This window comes from Oncorhynchus keta, chromosome 10 (assembly GCF_023373465.1).
Source record: "Oncorhynchus keta strain PuntledgeMale-10-30-2019 chromosome 10, Oket_V2, whole genome shotgun sequence".
In the NCBI taxonomy this organism is placed as follows: Eukaryota; Metazoa; Chordata; class Actinopteri; order Salmoniformes; family Salmonidae; genus Oncorhynchus; species Oncorhynchus keta.
In genome coordinates, this window is record NC_068430.1 from 23,386,531 (window position 1) to 23,404,117 (window position 17,587).

The following is a 17,587-nucleotide window of genomic DNA, read 5'->3' on the forward strand; positions in this document are numbered from 1 at the left end:
CATACTGTTACTGTTCAATCAACTGTTGAGTCGTTGATGTGGCACTATGACCATACAAAGGCTAATGTCATTGTCAGGCCAAAGTGATGGTGGCTGAGGAGACAGAGCGGGACATTGATGCCACTCGTCTGGAGTATGTCCCTGTGGCTGTGCGTACTCAGATCCTCTTCTTCTGCGTATCGGACCTTTCCAACGTGGACCCCATGTACCAGTACTCCCTGGAGTGGTTTTTGGGCATCTTCATGTCGGGCATTGCCAACTCCGAGAGGGCAGGTAAAGAGAACTCACATACACACTCACACACACACATACACATACACATACTGTATTTGTACACATTTTAGGACAACCCTTTCACAACTGAATGCTTAACTGCTATCACAGCAATGTAAAAATCGTGGCCAAACACTTTTCTGTAGCATGTATCATTAAGCAACAAAGGTAGCATGAATATATCCAACCCCCTTAACAAACTCTTTTCCCATTGTGTTGTCCCTGTGTGTCCCTCCCAGACACGGTGGAGCAGAGGATCATCAGCATCAATGAGTTCTTCACCTTCAGCCTGTACAGCAATGTGTGCCGCTCTCTGTTTGAGAAGCACAAGCTCATGTTTGCCTTCCTGCTGTGCGCTCGCATCATGATGAATGAGAACAAGATCGATATGGTAGGAGGAACTGGTGGTGTTTAGTGTTTGGTCTGTATTGTTGTTTTTTAAAGTGTATCTGTGCTCATACTCTGTTTGTGTTCCACCTGCCAGTCTGAGTGGCGGTACCTGCTGGCGGGGGGCATGCCCCAGCAGCAGCTGTCCAACCCTGCAGTGAGGTGGCTGTCTGAGCGTGCCTGGCAAGACATCTTGGGCCTCAGCGCTTTGCCCACCTTCAACAGCCTGGCAGACAGCTTCCCCAAACACATGAAGGCCTTCAAGAGGATATTTGACAGCAGCGAGCCAAACAGGTCTTCACACACACAAATACTTTCTTCCAGATTCACAGAGTGGTGCTGTATACACACACAAACACAGAAGATACATTTTTTATAAGCACAGCTAGGGTTGTCCTGATACCCGTATCGCAATACCACAATTCTTAATTTTCAATGTCAAAAAAGAAAACATCAAGCAGACTCAATTTTATGGTCCGATGTAAACTATTGTGTACTATAGCCAAGAAATGTAGTCCGCTTCATGTTTTGTTCACTTGCCATGATACTTCTGATTATCATGCCACTGATATTGTGCCTGCCAACTCTTCACTCTTAGAAAAAGGGTTCCAAAAGGGTTCTTCGTTTGGCTGTCCCCATAGGAGAACCCTTTTTGATTCCATGTAGAACCATCTTTTGAAAGGATTTCTAGATTGAACCCAAAAGGGTTCTACCTGGAACCATAAAGGGTTCTTCAAAGGGTCATCCTATGGGGACAGCTTAAGAACACTTTTAGGTTCTAGATAGCACCTTTTTTTTTAAGAGTGTAGACACAACACATGATAGTTTGCAGTGTGTCAATAGATACTGCAAATTACGCCTACTCTGACTGCTGACTGGTGTCTGTGGATGTGTGCGTGTGTGTCTAGGGAGCCAGTCCCAGGGGAATGGAATACCCAACTGGACTCTTTCCAGAAGCTGTTGATATTGCGCTGCCTGAGAGCTGACCGCATGACTCACGGCCTGCAGGACTTTGTTGCTGCTCATCTGGGCCAGCGCTTTATAGAGCCACAGGTGCTGCACTTTTGCCTTTCTGGGTAGTGAAGACATCCTAAGTTGCATTTACCTCAGTGCCACTGTCAATGCCATCTTTGGTATATGTTGTTTTGCCTTGTATCCAACTCAGTGTAAACTCTTTACCACCAGGTTTATTCTAAAGTCATTTGGCTTAAATATTTACAATATAAACTCAGAGTTTTTCCCAATGTAGGTCACCTCATTGTTTATTTTATGTTTCTCATACCTCGTTCTGTACTGTATCTCTCTCTCCTTCCTCCCTACCTCCCCCTTCCTTCCATCCCTCCCTCCTTCCTTCCATTTCTCCCTCAGGCATCAGATCTGTCTGTTGTATTTAAGGAGTCGTCCCCTTCCACGCCGCTCATCTTCGTCCTATCTCCCGGAACCGACCCTGCCGCTGACCTCTACAAGTTTGCTGATGTCATGAAGTTCTCCAAGAAGATGAGTGCCATCTCCCTGGGCCAGGGGCAGGTCAGTAGGGCCTGGGGAATGCCTGGGAAAACTCACTCCTCCCACCCACGGGACATCCCACTGGAAATTAGTCCTCCCAATGAGGTCACTCTCATTTGTCATGCTAAGAAAAGCTTAGTCTCCCCACCTCAGTGATAATTACCAGTCTATTTCTATCCAGAGGACTAGGACTCTGTGTCCTGTATGTATCCCCTTCTAAAGACGTGCTACATTCACCATCACCATGAGTGCAAGCCAGTCTGAGAAATAACTGAGACAGACAGAATTAAGCCCAGGCTCAAAGTCATTATGTTTGAACCTAAGCCTTGTGAAATCTACAGTATTGGTATCATCTTGAGACCTCTGTGCAACTGGTTCTGTGTGTTGTGGTTGTGTGTCAGGGTCCCTGGGCTGAGGCAATGATGCACAGTGCCATGGAGAGGGGCAAGTGGGTCTTCTTCCAGAATTGTCACCTGGCACCCAGCTGGATGCCCTCCATGGAGAGACTCATTGAGAACATTGACCCAGATAAGGTGGGCTCACCTAGAAGAATACATATCCACACAAACACACAACTTAAGCTATACAGTAAAGCGAGATGTAGAAACCTTTGTCACTCTTAAACCTGCCAACACCCTATTCACTCCTCTTTAGGTACACCGGGATTTCCGTCTGTGGCTCACCAGCCTGCCCAGCAACAAGTTCCCCGTGTCTATTCTGCAGAATGGCTCTAAGATGACCATCGAGCCTCCCAGAGGCATCAAGGCCAACCTGTTGAAGACCTACCTAAGCCTGAATGATGACTTCATCACTACCTGCACCAGGGTCTGGCTTCTCTCACTCCCATACTATACTGTGTACTGTATTGTGTAATTCAAGTGGAAAACTACATACCCAGACCCCTCGTCTAACGTTGTCCCCTGTTCCTCCTCTCCTCCAGGCTGCAGAGCTTAAGTCCCTGCTCCTGTCTCTGTGTCTGTTCCACGGTAATGCCATTGAGCGCAGAAAGTTCGGCCCACTGGGGTTCAACATCCCATATGAGTTCACTGACGGTGACCTCCGCATCTGTATCAGCCAGCTCAAGATGTTCCTGGATGAGTACCAGGACATCCCCTACAAGGTGGGGAAGAATCTCTCTCTCTCTCTCTCTCTCTCTCTCTCTCTCTCTCTCTCTCTCTTTCTCTCCTAGCTTCCTTCTCTTCTAGCTTTTCCTTTAGTATTTCTCTTTTCATCTCCCCTCCTTTATCTTTTATCTCCTCTCATTTCTTACCCTTTTATCTCCTCTAATTTCCTACCCTTTTATCTCTGGTCCCATTATTTTAGCTATTCTCCACTGTCCACTATTCCTGTCTACAGTCCTAAAACGTATCTCTCTTCTCTCCCTGTAAAGCTTCACATGTCCTTGTCCACTGTCTGATGCACTGCAAATATTCCAAATTGATTTCTATTGTCATTGAAATGTAATTCTTGTTACAGATATTTTAACTATCAGCTGAAACAAATACTTCTAGCAAGATTATGCATTTTTTATGTTTCAGTGTGTCCTTTTTTTCTGGTGCGTGTATGTGCCTGTGTTCTGTAAGTGATTGATTATGCCGTTGTTCTCTACTCGATCTGTCCAGGTTCTGAAGTACACTGCGGGGGAGATCAACTATGGTGGTCGTGTGACCGATGACTGGGACCGCCGCTGCATCCTCAACGTGTTGGAGGACTTCTACTGTCCTGCTGTGCTTGGTGCCGACTACGCCTACTCCGCCTCCGGAGTCTACAGGCAGATCGACACTGAGCTCGACATCAAGGTCAGAGAAGGAGACGGTTAGTTTGGTCTGATTAAGCATTAATAAACACTGGTTAATTCCCAACCATCAACCACTAATATGCGTTTTGCTTGTCTCTCAGGGCTACCTGGCGTACATCCGTGGCCTTCCCATCAATGACACACCTGAGATCTTTGGTCTCCATGACAATGCTAACATCAGCTTTGCCCAGAACGAGGCTTTTGCCCTGCTGGGAGCCGTGGTGCAGCTCCAGCCTAAAGCAGCAGCCAGCGGGGGCAAGGCCAGAGAAGAGGTACTGTGTGTACTGTGTGTGTCCTCTCCTGTGTCTACTCTCGCTGAAACTCTGTTTTGTCCTATCTGGTGTCATGTCAGCAGCTAGTCTTACTTATATTTGTTGCTTATACAACTCTTACTCTAGCCTCCTTAGCTGTTAGACTTGTTAACGAAAGCTCATAGGTAATACTCAAGGTACCATTCTGTTGACATGCTAACATACAATGCCTTCAGAAAGTATTCACACCCCTTGACTTTTCCCAAATGTTGTTGTGTTACAGCCTGAGCTTAAAATAGATTACATTGAGATGTTGTGTCACTGTTCTACACACCCATAATGTCAAGCTGGAATTATGTTTATAGACATGTATAAAAAAAAATTACATCTGAAATGTTCTTGAGTCAATAAGTATTCAACCCCCTTTTTATGGCAAGCCTAAATAACTTCAGGAGTAAAAATGTGGTTAACAAGTCACATAATAAGTTACATGAATTCACTCTGTGTGCAATATTAGTGTTTAGCATGATGTCTGAATGATTCCCTGATCTCTGTTACCCACACATACAATTTATCTGTCAGGTCCCTTAGTCGAGCAGTGAATTTAAAACACAGATTCAACCACAATGACCAGGTAGGTTTTCCAATACCTCGCCAAGAAGGGCACCTATTGGTAGATTGGTTAAAAAAACAACAGACATTAAATATCCCTTTGAGCATGGTGAAGTTATTAATTATACTTTGGATGGGGTATCAATACACCCAGTCACTACAAAGATGCAGGCTTCCTTCCTAACTCAGTAGTCGGAGAGGAAGGAAACCGCTCAGGGATTTCACCATAAGGCCAATGATGACGTTAAAGGAGTTACAGAGTTTAATGGTTGTGATAGGAGAAAACTGAGGATGGATCAACAACATTGTAGTTACTCCACAATACTAACCTAAATGACAGAGTGAAAAGAAGTAAGCCTGTACACAATACAAATATTCCAAAACATCATTCTGTTTGCAATAAGGCAGTAAATTAAAACTGCAAAACAAATGGCAAAGAAATGAACTTTATGTCCTGAATACAAAGCGTTTTGTATGGGGCAAATCCAACACAACACATCACAGTAACAGTTTTCATATTTTCAAGCATGGTGGTGGCTGCATCATGTTACTGCTAAATGACTTAAATGTAAATGTTACGGGTATGCTTGTCCCATCGGCAAGGACTGGGGAATTTTTTTTAATAAAAAGAAACTGAATAGAGCTAAGCAAAATCCTAGAGGGAAACCTGGTCCAGTCTGCTTTCCAACGGACACAGGGAGACAAATTCACCTTTCAGCAGGACAATAACCTAAAACACAACTATACACTGAAGTTGCTTACCAAGATGACATTGAATATTCCTGAGTGTCCTAGTTACAGTTTTGACTTAAATCGGCTTGAAAATCTATGATCAACAACCAACTTGAGGGAGCTTGAATATTTTTTTAAATAATAATAATAATGTACAAATATTGTACAATCCAGGTCTGCAAAGCCCATAGAGACTTACCCAGAAAGACTTACCCAGAGATTGCTGCCAAAAGTGATTCTAAAATGTATTGACCCAGGGTGTGAATACTGTATGTAAATGCAATTTTTCTGTATTTTATTTGCAATACATTTGCAAAAATGTATAAAAACTTGTTTTCACTTTGTCATTATGGGGTATTGTGTGTAGATGGGTGAGGAAAAACAATACATTTCATCCATTTTGAATTCAGGCTTTAACGCAACAAAATGTGGAATAAGTCAAGGGGTATGAACCTGTACCTTCAGAAAGTGTGGTGGGGTTGTGTTGAGTGATTGTGTGTTGTATGTTTGAAGGAATTCAGGCTGGGCTGGTAATGGATCTTGTTTTTTTCCCTGTAGATTGTAGAGGAGATAGTGGCAGGCATTGTTGAGAAGGTCCCCCAGCCTATCAGTGTTCAGGAGGTGATGACTAAGTACCCAGTCCAGTATGAGGAGTCCATGAACACAGTCCTGATCCAGGAGGTCATCAGGTAACCTAGTCCTGTCAAAAACCACTGCTGAAGTCTCTAACATTCAGTCTAGTGCCATATCTGTTTCTCCCACCATTAACTTCAAGACAGTTCCAGTTACCATCACAATATTCCGTTTCAGAGAGCTCTTCTATAGTCAACATTCTCCTGAGTATCTCTTTCTTTCTCCTATCCCTCTCCACCCACCCTTCTCTCTCAGGTATAACCGGTTGTTAGTGGTCATATCCCAGAGCCTCAGTGATATTGTGAAGGCTCTGAAGGGCTTAGTGGTGATGTCATCAGAACTGGAGCTTATGGCCAACAGCCTATTCATCAACAAAGTCCCTGACATGTGGCAGGCCAAGGTATTTACAGGAACATATACATGAACATATTTAGAGTTACATTATTGTAGTCCTCTATGCTGAGGGACCTGAGTTAATATAAGTTTGAACCTAGTATCTAGGTGTGTGGCAATAATAAACTATGTAAGCAGGCGGCATGTGAAAATTAGTTTGTGGACTGGGTTGAGCCTAACCTAGTAGGAAATATAATATGCACACACAGTATTGAAATACACAACAATTAGATACCCCTTGAACTATGCAAAATAATAATCACAAACAACCGATGGTTATGAATGATTATTAAAAGGAAAACATGTCAATTCAGTTTCAATAAACAACGCAAGTTGAAAACATGGTATACACCAACAGTTATCAACCCCTTTTGAATCACTAAATCAATCACAGCTACTGTATATACACACTCATCTAATTAGCACAGACCTGGTACCAGGGTTTAGTTTAACACCTCAGAGCGCTCATAGATACTTTAGATGGGGATCCCCTTCAACACAATAAAAGAAACACGAAAAAATGCAAAGTCACAAATAGACTCACAAATCGTTCTAGTCTTTACTGGCGCGTGACCGAGGCACAGCGCGCAAATGGAAACCACTAGTCAACGAACCTGTGGCTATCCCAAATAGATGCGATCAAGGAGTCAATGGAAGATTGGCGCACATTCCACAAATCTGATCTAAAAAAGTGAATAATCGTCAAATCCGTCATGATTTATGTATTGTAACAGGCCTACAATGTGCTTACTTAAGTCCGATTTGGCTGTTTTCGCTGTATGACATGTAGAAGTTGTCCCTTTTCAGATTTAAAAATAGTGACTGGTAAATGCTAAGCTGGTTAGCATATTGGGGCGGCAGGGTTAGCCTAGTGGTTAGAGCGTTGGACTAGTAACCGAAAGGTTGCAAGTTCAAATCCCCGAGCTGACAAGGTACAAATCTGTCGTTCTGACCCTGAACAGGCAGTTAACCCACTGTTCCTAGGCCGTCATTGAAAATAAGAATTTGTTCTTTAACTGATTTCTCTAGTAAAATAAAGGTTAAATTAAACATTTAAAAAACATATCTAGCTTACAGAAATCGTTGATGGTAGTCAAAGTCGTGTTTAACTGTAATGCAGTTGATTGGTAACCATGACATGAACATGTGTTAGGGATGACATCTATATAAGCATTATACTCAGATTTTTACCTCAACATATTGTGAAATACACATATAAACAATAGCCTAAATATAGACAAACTTTGCTGGGGGGCAATAGAGCCCCACAGTGCAGGTGTCATAATACCCATAAAACCTAGCAGTCAAATAAGGAAATTGTTACAATCCTTTTTCCACCATTCAGTTTTCCCATAGGGAATTTTATAAACACTTAAAGTAAGGGCTGTGTTTCGTGTACACTTATCCTGGCGTGACGTTTTTTAATAACCATGTAAATCTCTCGGACAACGTGACTTTTATAAATATATTCGGCTCTATTAACTCTCAGATTCAAAAATGCTAATTAGCATCAAAGTAGACATCATGCAAGACTACAAATCCCTGCAAGCTCCTGCACATCATATCTAGCAGACACCTTTGCTAACAGTTATTGTTTCAATTTAAAACTTGCACAAGACAGTTCACAGAATTATCCATTTAAAGAAATGTAGGCAATTTATTCATTCCTAAATGTAGCTAACATTAGGTAGTTCATCCAGAGATTCTTACCTTTGCCTCGATTTGGCGGTCTTACATTTACATTTAAGTCATTTAGCAGTCTTGTCCAGATCATCGTGACATTTGTAGTTATTTGATAGCCACATTAGTAGCTAATTAGCATTTCATTTTTAAGGGGTAAATACAAGCGAATATATTGATAAAAGTCACCTTGTCGTAGAAAGACTTACACGGTTATCACAATGTCATGCCAGGGTAAGCCTACATGAAACACAGCCCTTATTTTAAGTGTTTCTAAAAACCCCTATGGGAAAAACTTATGGTGGAAAAATTATTGGAACCATTTCCTTGTTTGGCCGCTAGATTTAATGGGTATTATGACTCATACTGTGGTACTCTATGAGGAGATTCAGAATCTTTCCCCCATGACTGTTTCCCCCAGCCCTTTCCATGGTAATTCCATTGTTGTGGTCAAGTTCGATTGACCTCTTTACCCCATCTATGAAACACACTGAAATCACTCTACACTTTTCCTTTTGTGAAAACCCCCACGGGGCCACTCATGAAGTATTCCCTCTGTCTCTCCCTGTCTTCCACCAGGCCTACCCCTCTTTGAAACCCCTGGCCTCCTGGGTGTCTGACCTGCTCCAGAGGATCAAGTTCTTACATGGCTGGATCTCTGACGGTGTCCCACCTGTTTTCTGGATCAGTGGCTTCTTCTTCCCCCAGGCTTTCCTCACAGGAACACTGCAGAACTTTGCCCGCCGCTCCGTGGTCTCCATAGATACCATTGGCTTTGACTTCAGGGTGAGATAGCAGCACACTCTCATTCCCTTCCTCTCTTCCCTCCTCCCCAAATGTGAATGTATTTAATATTGGAGGTTACATTTATAGTGAGCAATTAACCCTGTTGGAAAATGGATTACTTATTTTGATTGGGTATTACTTGGCCGATTTCTACGTTGGAAGTTTTTGATGACATCCTTGAACTTAATGACATCTGTGCCTTCTCCTTTATGTCCCATCCCAGGTGATGAGGGAGTCTGCCTCTGCGCTGAAGGAGAGGCCTGAGATGGGTTGCTACATCCACGGCTTGTTCCTGGAGGGGGCGCGCTGGGACGCCAAGGTAGGCCTGCTCACTGAGTCCCGGCCCAAAGAGCTCTACACTGAGATGGCTGTCATCTGGATGGTTCCTGAGCCCAACCGCAAACCACCCACTTCAGGAGTTTACATCTGCCCCATCTACAAGACCCTCACACGTGCCGGTCAGTGCCTGAGCAATACAACAGGCCAATACTGCACCTACTATATACACTCATGTACAAGGATCTGGCTCCAACAGTGTTTGTGTGTGTGCTGGTGTTTGATTGCATATCCTTATATTAGTGTGTCTGTCTGTGTAATAGTGTATTAGCCCGTGTGCTTCTTTTAGGTGGTTTATTACATGCCCAAAATAGACCCGGTGTCTAATAACGAAATGCTTCATACTGTAGCTATGTATTTTCCATCGTCAGCTTCCAGGGACTATTACAGTTTGTTGACAGATGAGATCACCATGATTTACCTTAATCAGCATAAAAGGGAGTATAGTAGTTTGAGTCTGGTCCTGACTGCAGCTCTGTGTTTTCTCTATAGGAACTCTGTCTACGACAGGTCACTCTACTAACTACGTGATCGCTGTGGAGCTGCCCACACACACCACCCAGAGATACTGGATCAAACAGGGAGTGGCCCTCATCTGTGCACTGGACTACTAAACACAATCAACACACACACACACACACACAGTTTCCCTTTCGCTTACTACATACACAACAAAAACATCAAAATCAAACAAACTGGACTTTCCTGGCAGGATGCACATTTTTACTGAGGGGGAATGTTTGTATGTTTCTACAGTGCCTTCAGAAAGTATTCATACCCCTTGACTTATTCCACATTTTGTTGTGTTACTGCCTGAATTCAAAATGTATTAAATTGACATTTTGTCTCACCCATCTACACACAATACCCCATAACGACAAAGGGAAAACATGTTTTTAGACATTTTTTAAAATGTATTGAAAATTAAATACAGATATCTCAGTTACACAAGTATTCACACCCCTGAGTCAACACTTTGTAGAAGCATTTTTGGCAGCGATTACAGCTATGAGTCTTTCTGGGTAAGTCTCTTAAGAGCCTTTCACACTGGGATAGTGCAACATTTGCCCATTTATTTTTTTCAACATTCTTCAAGCTCTGTCAAATTGTTGTTGATCATTGCTAAAACAACCATTTTCAGGTCTTTTCATAGATTTTGAAGTAGATTTAAATCAAAACTGTAAGTCAGCCACTCAGAAACATTCACTGTCTTCTGAGTGAGCAACTCCAGTGTAGATTTGTCTTTGTGATTTAGGTTATTGATCTGCTGAATGGTGAATTCATCTCCCATTGTCTGGTGGAAAGCAGACTGAGGCTGGTTTTCCTCTAGGATTTTGCCTGTGCTTAGCCATTCCATTTCTTTTTTATCCTGTAAAACTCCCCAGTCCTTAATGATTACAAGCATACCCTTAACATGATGCATATACCATTATGCTTGAAAATATAGAGAGTGTTACTCAATAATGTGTTGTATTGGATTTGCCCCAAAGTTAATTACTTTGACACATTTTTTGCATTATTAATGCCTTGTTGCAAACCGGATGCATGTTTTGGAATATTTTTATTCTGTACAGGCTTCCTTCTTTGCACTCTTTCAATTAGGTTAGTATTGTGGAGGACCTACAATGTTGTTGATCCATCCTCAGTTTTCTCCTTTCAAAGCCATTAAACTCTAACTGTTTTAAAGGCACCATTGGCCTCATGGTGAAATCCCTGAGCGGTTTCCTTCCTCTCTGGCAACTGAGTTAGGAAGGAAGCCTGTATCTTTGTAGTAACTGGGTGTATTGATACGCCTTCCGAAGTGTAATTCATAACTTTACTAGGCTCAAAGGGATATTCAATGCCTGCATATTTTTTACCCATCTATCAATAGGTGCCCTTCTTCGCGAGGCATTGGAAAACCTCCCTGGTCTTTGTGGTTGAATCTGTGTTTTAAATTCACTGCTCGACTTTTAAGGACCTTACAGATAATTGTATGTGTGGGGTACAGAGATTAGGTAGTCATTCATAAATCATTTTAAACACTATTATTGCACACAGAGTGAGTCCATGCAACTTATTATGTGACTTTTTAAGCACCTTTTTATTCCTGAATTTATTTAGGCTTACCATAACAAAGTGGTTGAATATTTATTGACTCAAGACATTTAAGCTTTTCATTTAAAATGAATTAGTAAATATGTCAAAAAACATAATTATACTATGACATTATGTGGTATTGTGTGTAAGCCAATGACACAAAAATCTACATTGAATTAATTTTAAATCCAGGCTGTAACACAAATGTGGAAAAAGTCAGCAGGTGTGAATACTTTCTGAAGGCATTGTACATTGCCAACCGCAGTGAAGTTTATTTTAGTTGTGCTATTTTGGAAGAGGAGAGCAATAAAGCAGTTTCCTCCACTATAATCCGATAATATTTAAACTGATGAACCAGTAAGGCACACCGTTTATTCAATGCACTTTAAGACTGTATGCAAAGTTTAGTTCAGTCTATATTTAGTCTCTGCAATAAATTATATACTCTCAAGATGTCAGATTAAGCTATACCGTCATACTATTTAAGTTGGATTATGTGTTTACAATGACTGCCAGAATGACAGTTTAGCTAAGCAGGTGATGTGGCCTGCTTCAGTTTTCAAGGATGTCCATCCCTCTTTCTTTACTCTCACCCTTCTCTCTATATATCTGTTTCTCTCTCCATCTCTCTTGATCATCAGTTTTTTTCTTGTCACTCATTAATTGTTGCATTTGGGGAGGGTTTAAGCCTGGGTTATATTAAGCACTTTGTATTCAAGTCACTTACCTGGGATGTTTCCTTCAAAATGTTGACACACTTGTGCATGCTTGAAGGAGAGTTTGTTTAAAAGCAGATACATTTTAAAACACAAATTACCATCTACTCTGACAGATTGCAGTTAGTCTAGGGTATATATTTTTATTTATTTAATTCCATTCAATTCTACCCTGTCAGGCCTAGCTTTCCTATTACAGACTACTTATTTGCCGACAAAATGTACTGCTCCTTTAAGAGGGAGCCTGTTGAGAAATGACTTGAGTAGAGGGTAATGCTTACGCAAACTCCCCTCAGTCATTAGCCCATGTGACAAAAGGACGTTGGAAAGTTACGAGGCCAGTTTAACTGAAGGCATCTGACAAGAATGACAAATTTTCTACTCTAGCCTATTCAAATGTGGACATGTTTATTGTTTGTTTTTTTACCCTGCGGATATGCAGGATTATTGTATTGAACTTGAATTTAATGTTTGGTTGAAGAAGATCAATAGGCTGCTGTTGTGTATATACCGTAAAGTATTTTCCATTTTATTTTAGAAAAGTTTTCGTACAAAACCTTTTTAATCGTGGGACTATTAACTCGTTGGCTATTGTCTTTTCAATGTTTTAAACATCCCGAGGCACACAGGAACTGTCCAGGAGAAAGTGAACACCGAATGCGCGCCCTTAGCGGTGTCAAGGAGTCATTTCTGCTTAGGGTAAATTACGGGACATTCGCGTCATTTCACTTTCAAAGTCATATTAGCCTTTTGAGGTCAGTTTAAAAAAAATCCTAGGTGACCACTCACAGACACATCTGTGTGACCATGCTACAAAATGGTAACGGTAAGGAGCAACCTTCTGAATCGCCGAAGGCTGAGCCAAAACTTGACACCACATCAGAACCTCAAACCGAACCAGACTGCACTGACAACGCGGCGCCGGCTGCACAGGAAGACACGAATTCCACGCAATTCCCTATGCCCGTTTTCCCAAAATTGGAGATAAAGCGTAACGCGGTGACAGACGAGTATAAGATCTCCAGTCAGGTCCTTGGGTTGGGGATCAATGGGAAGGTTCTGGAATGCACCAATAAGAAGACTGGGGAGAAGTGCGCACTGAAGGTAATACCACCTACCTGTGGAAATAGCCTGTTGCTCAGAGTTTGAGTCCTGATGCCATTTGGTAATATTGGGATCTTGCATAATATATCCCTAGTCTTGATCAAATCATCTAGAAAAACTAAGAACTTTGACCTTTTGAGTATATTTTTATTAGATTTCTCTCTGCCTCTTCAAACTAATGACATTCTACATACATCTTCTATTGAGGAAAAGCAAGGAAAGGCCATGATGGTGTAATAGCACAGCAATTAACGTGTGTTTGAGTGTGGTGTACCAGTATCCATGTGTGTGTGTAATGTATCTTCTACATATCTATGTTTTTTTTACGGTGTGCGTGTGCTGGCAGTGGCATATGACCCTTGCGTAGGGTATCCGTTCCGGTGCTGACTATGCACCTGGAAGATGGGCATGGGGGAAAATGCAATGTGCTGAGGCTCAGAACAAATGTGGTACTCTGGTTTTGATTTGCACATGTGTGCTTTGCATGTTACATACACTATTCTGGTTGAGAGGCAACAAACGTGTGATCTGACCAAATAGAACCAACATCATTGGCATGATGCAAGATACTGTTATCCTGCTGAGCTAAACGCCTAGGTTTTGCCCCAGAGCTGGTGGAATTAAAGTTTTCTCATCTCATACCTCAAATCAAAGTTTATTAGTCATGTACACAGTTTAGCAGATGTTATAGCGGGTGCAATGGAAAGCTTGTTACTAGCTCCTAACAATGCAGTAAAATACACAAATAATATAAAAAAGAAGGAAAAACTAAAAAATGATGAAACTAATTCAATTAACAAGCCAAGTAGCACTGTTGCAGTAATTCAAATGCAATCTATACAGTGATGTAAAGTACTTAAGTAAAAATACTTGAACGTACAATATTTTTTACATCTTTATACTTTACTACATTCCTAAAGAAAATAATATACTTTTTCTGACACGCAAAAGTACTTGTTCCATTTTGAATGCTTAGAAGGACAGGAAATGTGTCAAATTCACACACTTATTAAGAGAACATCCCTGGTCATCCCTACTGCCTCTGATCTGGCAGACTCACTAAACACATGCTTTGTTTGTAAATCATGTGTGAGGGTTGGAGCATGCCCCTGGCTATCCATAAATAAAAAATACAATGGTGCCTCGTTTGCTAAATAATTTTGCTTTTGAAACTCAAGTATATTTTAGCAATTACATTTACTTTTGATACTCAAGTATATTTAAAACCAAATACTTTTAGACTTTTACTTAATTAAGTAGGATTTTACTGGATGACTTTCACTTTTACTTGAGTCATTTTCTATTAAGGTATCTTTACTTTTACTCACGTATGACAATTTTTCCACTACTGAATCTATACGTATATGCACCACATGAATTTACACAAGATATACTAAGAATGATATGTACAGTGGTAGGTAGCGTGAGCTATTTCAATAATATGGTATATAAATAAATATGTGGTGTTTATAAACAGTGTACTGAAAATGCAATGTAGAGTCCTAGGAATATTAGGAACACATACACACGTGACACACACAGACGTTGTTCTGGTCAAGCAATGGAAAGCTGTCACCGCCAGTACAGGGCTACAGAGGGAGCGATTTACTGTCCACGGCGGTTCAGCCAGATCAGAATCCCCAAACCAGGGACACAGAGGCACACACACACAGGACAAGAGGGGGGTGGGGTCAGGACAAAATGATTGGATAGAGTACAGAATCAGAGAACAGAGAGAGAGGAGAACAGAAGAGAGAAAGTCATTTTACAGGGGAGCAGAGTCTTATGTGTCGGAAATGGTCCTGAATTCAAGTCAATCTTGTCAATCACATTCAGTTTTTAGAGTTTTCAGAGTTTGAGACAAAATACTGCAGAGTGCAATTAGTCGGGAAAACACCATTTGTCAAGTGGATGCTGTGGATAATTAGTACTGAGCATGTTAAATTGGATTACGTTATATTGGCCTGCTGCCTGACATTGTCTGCTATAGTTGCCTATTGCAGGTAAGAAGTTGTGTTGTTATAGTCTGGCTGACACCTAACTCAAAGTCCTCCTGACTTCAGAGTCTGGAAAGGCTATTGTGATATTGTCGGCACGATCTGTTGATAATTAATGGGATGTCCCTTTTTACTGATTGGTTTTCTTCTGTCTCTCACTCACACCCACATGGACAACCACACACAGCCCCCTAAGCACCGTCCCCTTCCAATACAACGGTTGGATTTTCAAATCCAAACAGCATAAAGTATTAACCTCCCAGGATTATTTATTTTTTATAGAGAACGAATCCAAGCTCAGCCCATTTCTGTGTGAATACTGCATTCACAATGGACTCCTGTCCAGACCAGTGTGTCACTGCTCCCCCTCTGCTGTGTACCATGTGAGTCGCATCATCCAGTCTAGTGTTGTTTAGCCATTTCATTGTAATCACAGCTGGGTGTCTCACCAGGTGCCTGATCACAGCAGTGTAGTTAAGGTTAGGGATAAGGTTAGGGTTAGGTTTAAAATCAGATTTTAAGATGATAAATTGTAGAAATAGGCAGAGTTTATGACTTTGTGGCTGTGGTAACTAGTGACGACCAGGTCACAGTAACCAGGAACTATCCATGGAGTCACAGGGCAAAGCTGCCCTACATCGGCCCTCACTCTGACCTCATTTACAAGCTTGTTTAAGGCTGGAGAGCGAGAGAAATTGAAATAAATAAAATATTGATTGCAGGGACACCACCACCCACTGAATGCCAAATAAAACACAAAGTGTGACGTGGATTGGAAAATATTCTGGCAGGTGTGTGGTGGTTTTTGTGATTGTACAGAAACCAGCCTCTGTGTATACAGTAGTTATTAAACCTTCAGTTGCCTGGGTGAGCCTTGTGCATAAAGAATCACATTGACACTGCTGGTAATTTACAACTCGATTTCCCCTTTGTTTTTAATAATACATGACAAACAGGCATAGAGAGAACGAAGCATGGGGTTGAAGGGCTGTCAAGCTCAGTCACTTATTAATTAAGTCCACTCCTGAGTGCTAAGTGTAATGGATGGGTTTAATCCACTCTACTAGACCTTTTAATCTAATTCAATGAAAGCGATCAGGGTTCTCTCGTCTTGGACTTGCCTGGCTGCCAGCTCTAAGAATCAGTGTCTAGCATGAAAATACCCTGTGTTGTTCCATGAAGGAACTCCTGAGATTCAATTTGCTGTATGTTCCATTAGAACCTCTATTTGGCAGGTGAATGTTCCATTCTGGAACTCCCATTTCTTCCAACCAAACTTTTACTGCACTCTCTTCATAGCCAAGCTCTTCTTCTTTCAAATAGTTTTTAGATTAATTTCATTGTAATGTTTTGCATCTATCTGTTTTTAGCTCACTGTTCAGTTTCTTCAGCTTCTGTTCATTTTGTGGTTGTTCTTCTTATATTATAAGCCATTGACAGGGCTTTTCCTTCTTGGCAGGGTTAGCAGGGTTGTGGTCCATCTGTGTCCCACTTAAATTACTATGCTTTCGGTTCACATGAAAGTGATCTGAGAATCTGTAGTGTGTAGCAGAGGGAACCTACTAACCGGAACAGTGCCCCCAGCCTCAGGAAAGTCAGCCATGCCAATAAAAACAGTTAATCAGTCAGAGAGGGATGGCGGGATGATCTGTATTATAGATTAAACGTACTGTTCATGTGAATGTATATTTCAGGATTATATCTGACTACATACCTCAAAGAGGTATTACTATGAAGTACTATATTAGTACAATGTAACAATGTCTACCTGTGTAGCCTACAATATATGTTATTACAATATATTTGCAAAGATTTAGCTACATTTTGTTTCAAGTGGGATCTTATTTTCTCGTCAGTGTCATATGTTACTAATCTAATATCAGCAGTATCTCTTCATTTTAACATTCATAAGGCCTTCAGTATACACTGAGTCTACGAAACATTAGGAAAACTACTCGTTCCATGACAGACGGACCAGGTGAATCCAAGTAAAAGCTATGATCCCTTATCATCAGTTGTTAAATCCACTTCAGTCAGTGTAGAGGAAGGTGAGGAGACAGGTTGAAGAAGGATTTGTAAGCCTTTAGACAATTGAGACATGGATTATGTATGCGTGCCATTCAGAGTGTGAATGGGCAAGACAAAAGATTTAAGTGTCTTTGAACGGTGTATGGTAGTAGGTGCCAGGCGCACTGGTTTGAGTGTGTCAAGAACTGCAACACTGCTGGGTTTCACGCTCAACAGTGTTCTGTATGTATCAAGAATGGTCCACCACCCAATGGACATCCAGCCAACTTGACACAA

The 17,587-nt window shown here is 41.4% G+C and overlaps 2 protein-coding genes across 3 annotated transcripts in view; both read left to right on the forward strand.

Moving 5' to 3' along the window:
* Positions 1 to 11,924, forward strand: part of dnah1 (dynein, axonemal, heavy chain 1) — a 71,430-nt gene extending 59,506 nt beyond the window's left edge. For both annotated transcript variants that reach the window (XM_035777451.2, XM_052526705.1), the window contains 15 exons: positions 78 to 273; positions 513 to 664; positions 758 to 954; positions 1,569 to 1,713; positions 2,029 to 2,187; positions 2,568 to 2,699; positions 2,821 to 2,991; positions 3,107 to 3,286; positions 3,789 to 3,965; positions 4,066 to 4,236; positions 6,118 to 6,248; positions 6,448 to 6,592; positions 8,845 to 9,051; positions 9,275 to 9,509; positions 9,880 to 11,924. In XM_035777451.2, the coding sequence (XP_035633344.1) occupies positions 78 to 273; positions 513 to 664; positions 758 to 954; positions 1,569 to 1,713; positions 2,029 to 2,187; positions 2,568 to 2,699; positions 2,821 to 2,991; positions 3,107 to 3,286; positions 3,789 to 3,965; positions 4,066 to 4,236; positions 6,118 to 6,248; positions 6,448 to 6,592; positions 8,845 to 9,051; positions 9,275 to 9,509; positions 9,880 to 10,001 (2,520 nt within the window). In that variant the 3' untranslated portion in view covers positions 10,002 to 11,924. The remainder of the gene's footprint in view (positions 1 to 77; positions 274 to 512; positions 665 to 757; positions 955 to 1,568; positions 1,714 to 2,028; positions 2,188 to 2,567; positions 2,700 to 2,820; positions 2,992 to 3,106; positions 3,287 to 3,788; positions 3,966 to 4,065; positions 4,237 to 6,117; positions 6,249 to 6,447; positions 6,593 to 8,844; positions 9,052 to 9,274; positions 9,510 to 9,879) is intronic.
* Positions 11,925 to 12,493: 569 nt separating this feature from the next.
* LOC118388406 (MAP kinase-activated protein kinase 2) overlaps positions 12,494 to 17,587 on the forward strand; it is a 41,434-nt gene continuing 36,340 nt past the window's right edge. The window contains exon 1 of the mRNA XM_035777453.2: positions 12,494 to 13,286. Coding sequence (XP_035633346.1) covers positions 12,990 to 13,286 — 297 coding nt within the window. The 5' untranslated portion in view covers positions 12,494 to 12,989. The remainder of the gene's footprint in view (positions 13,287 to 17,587) is intronic.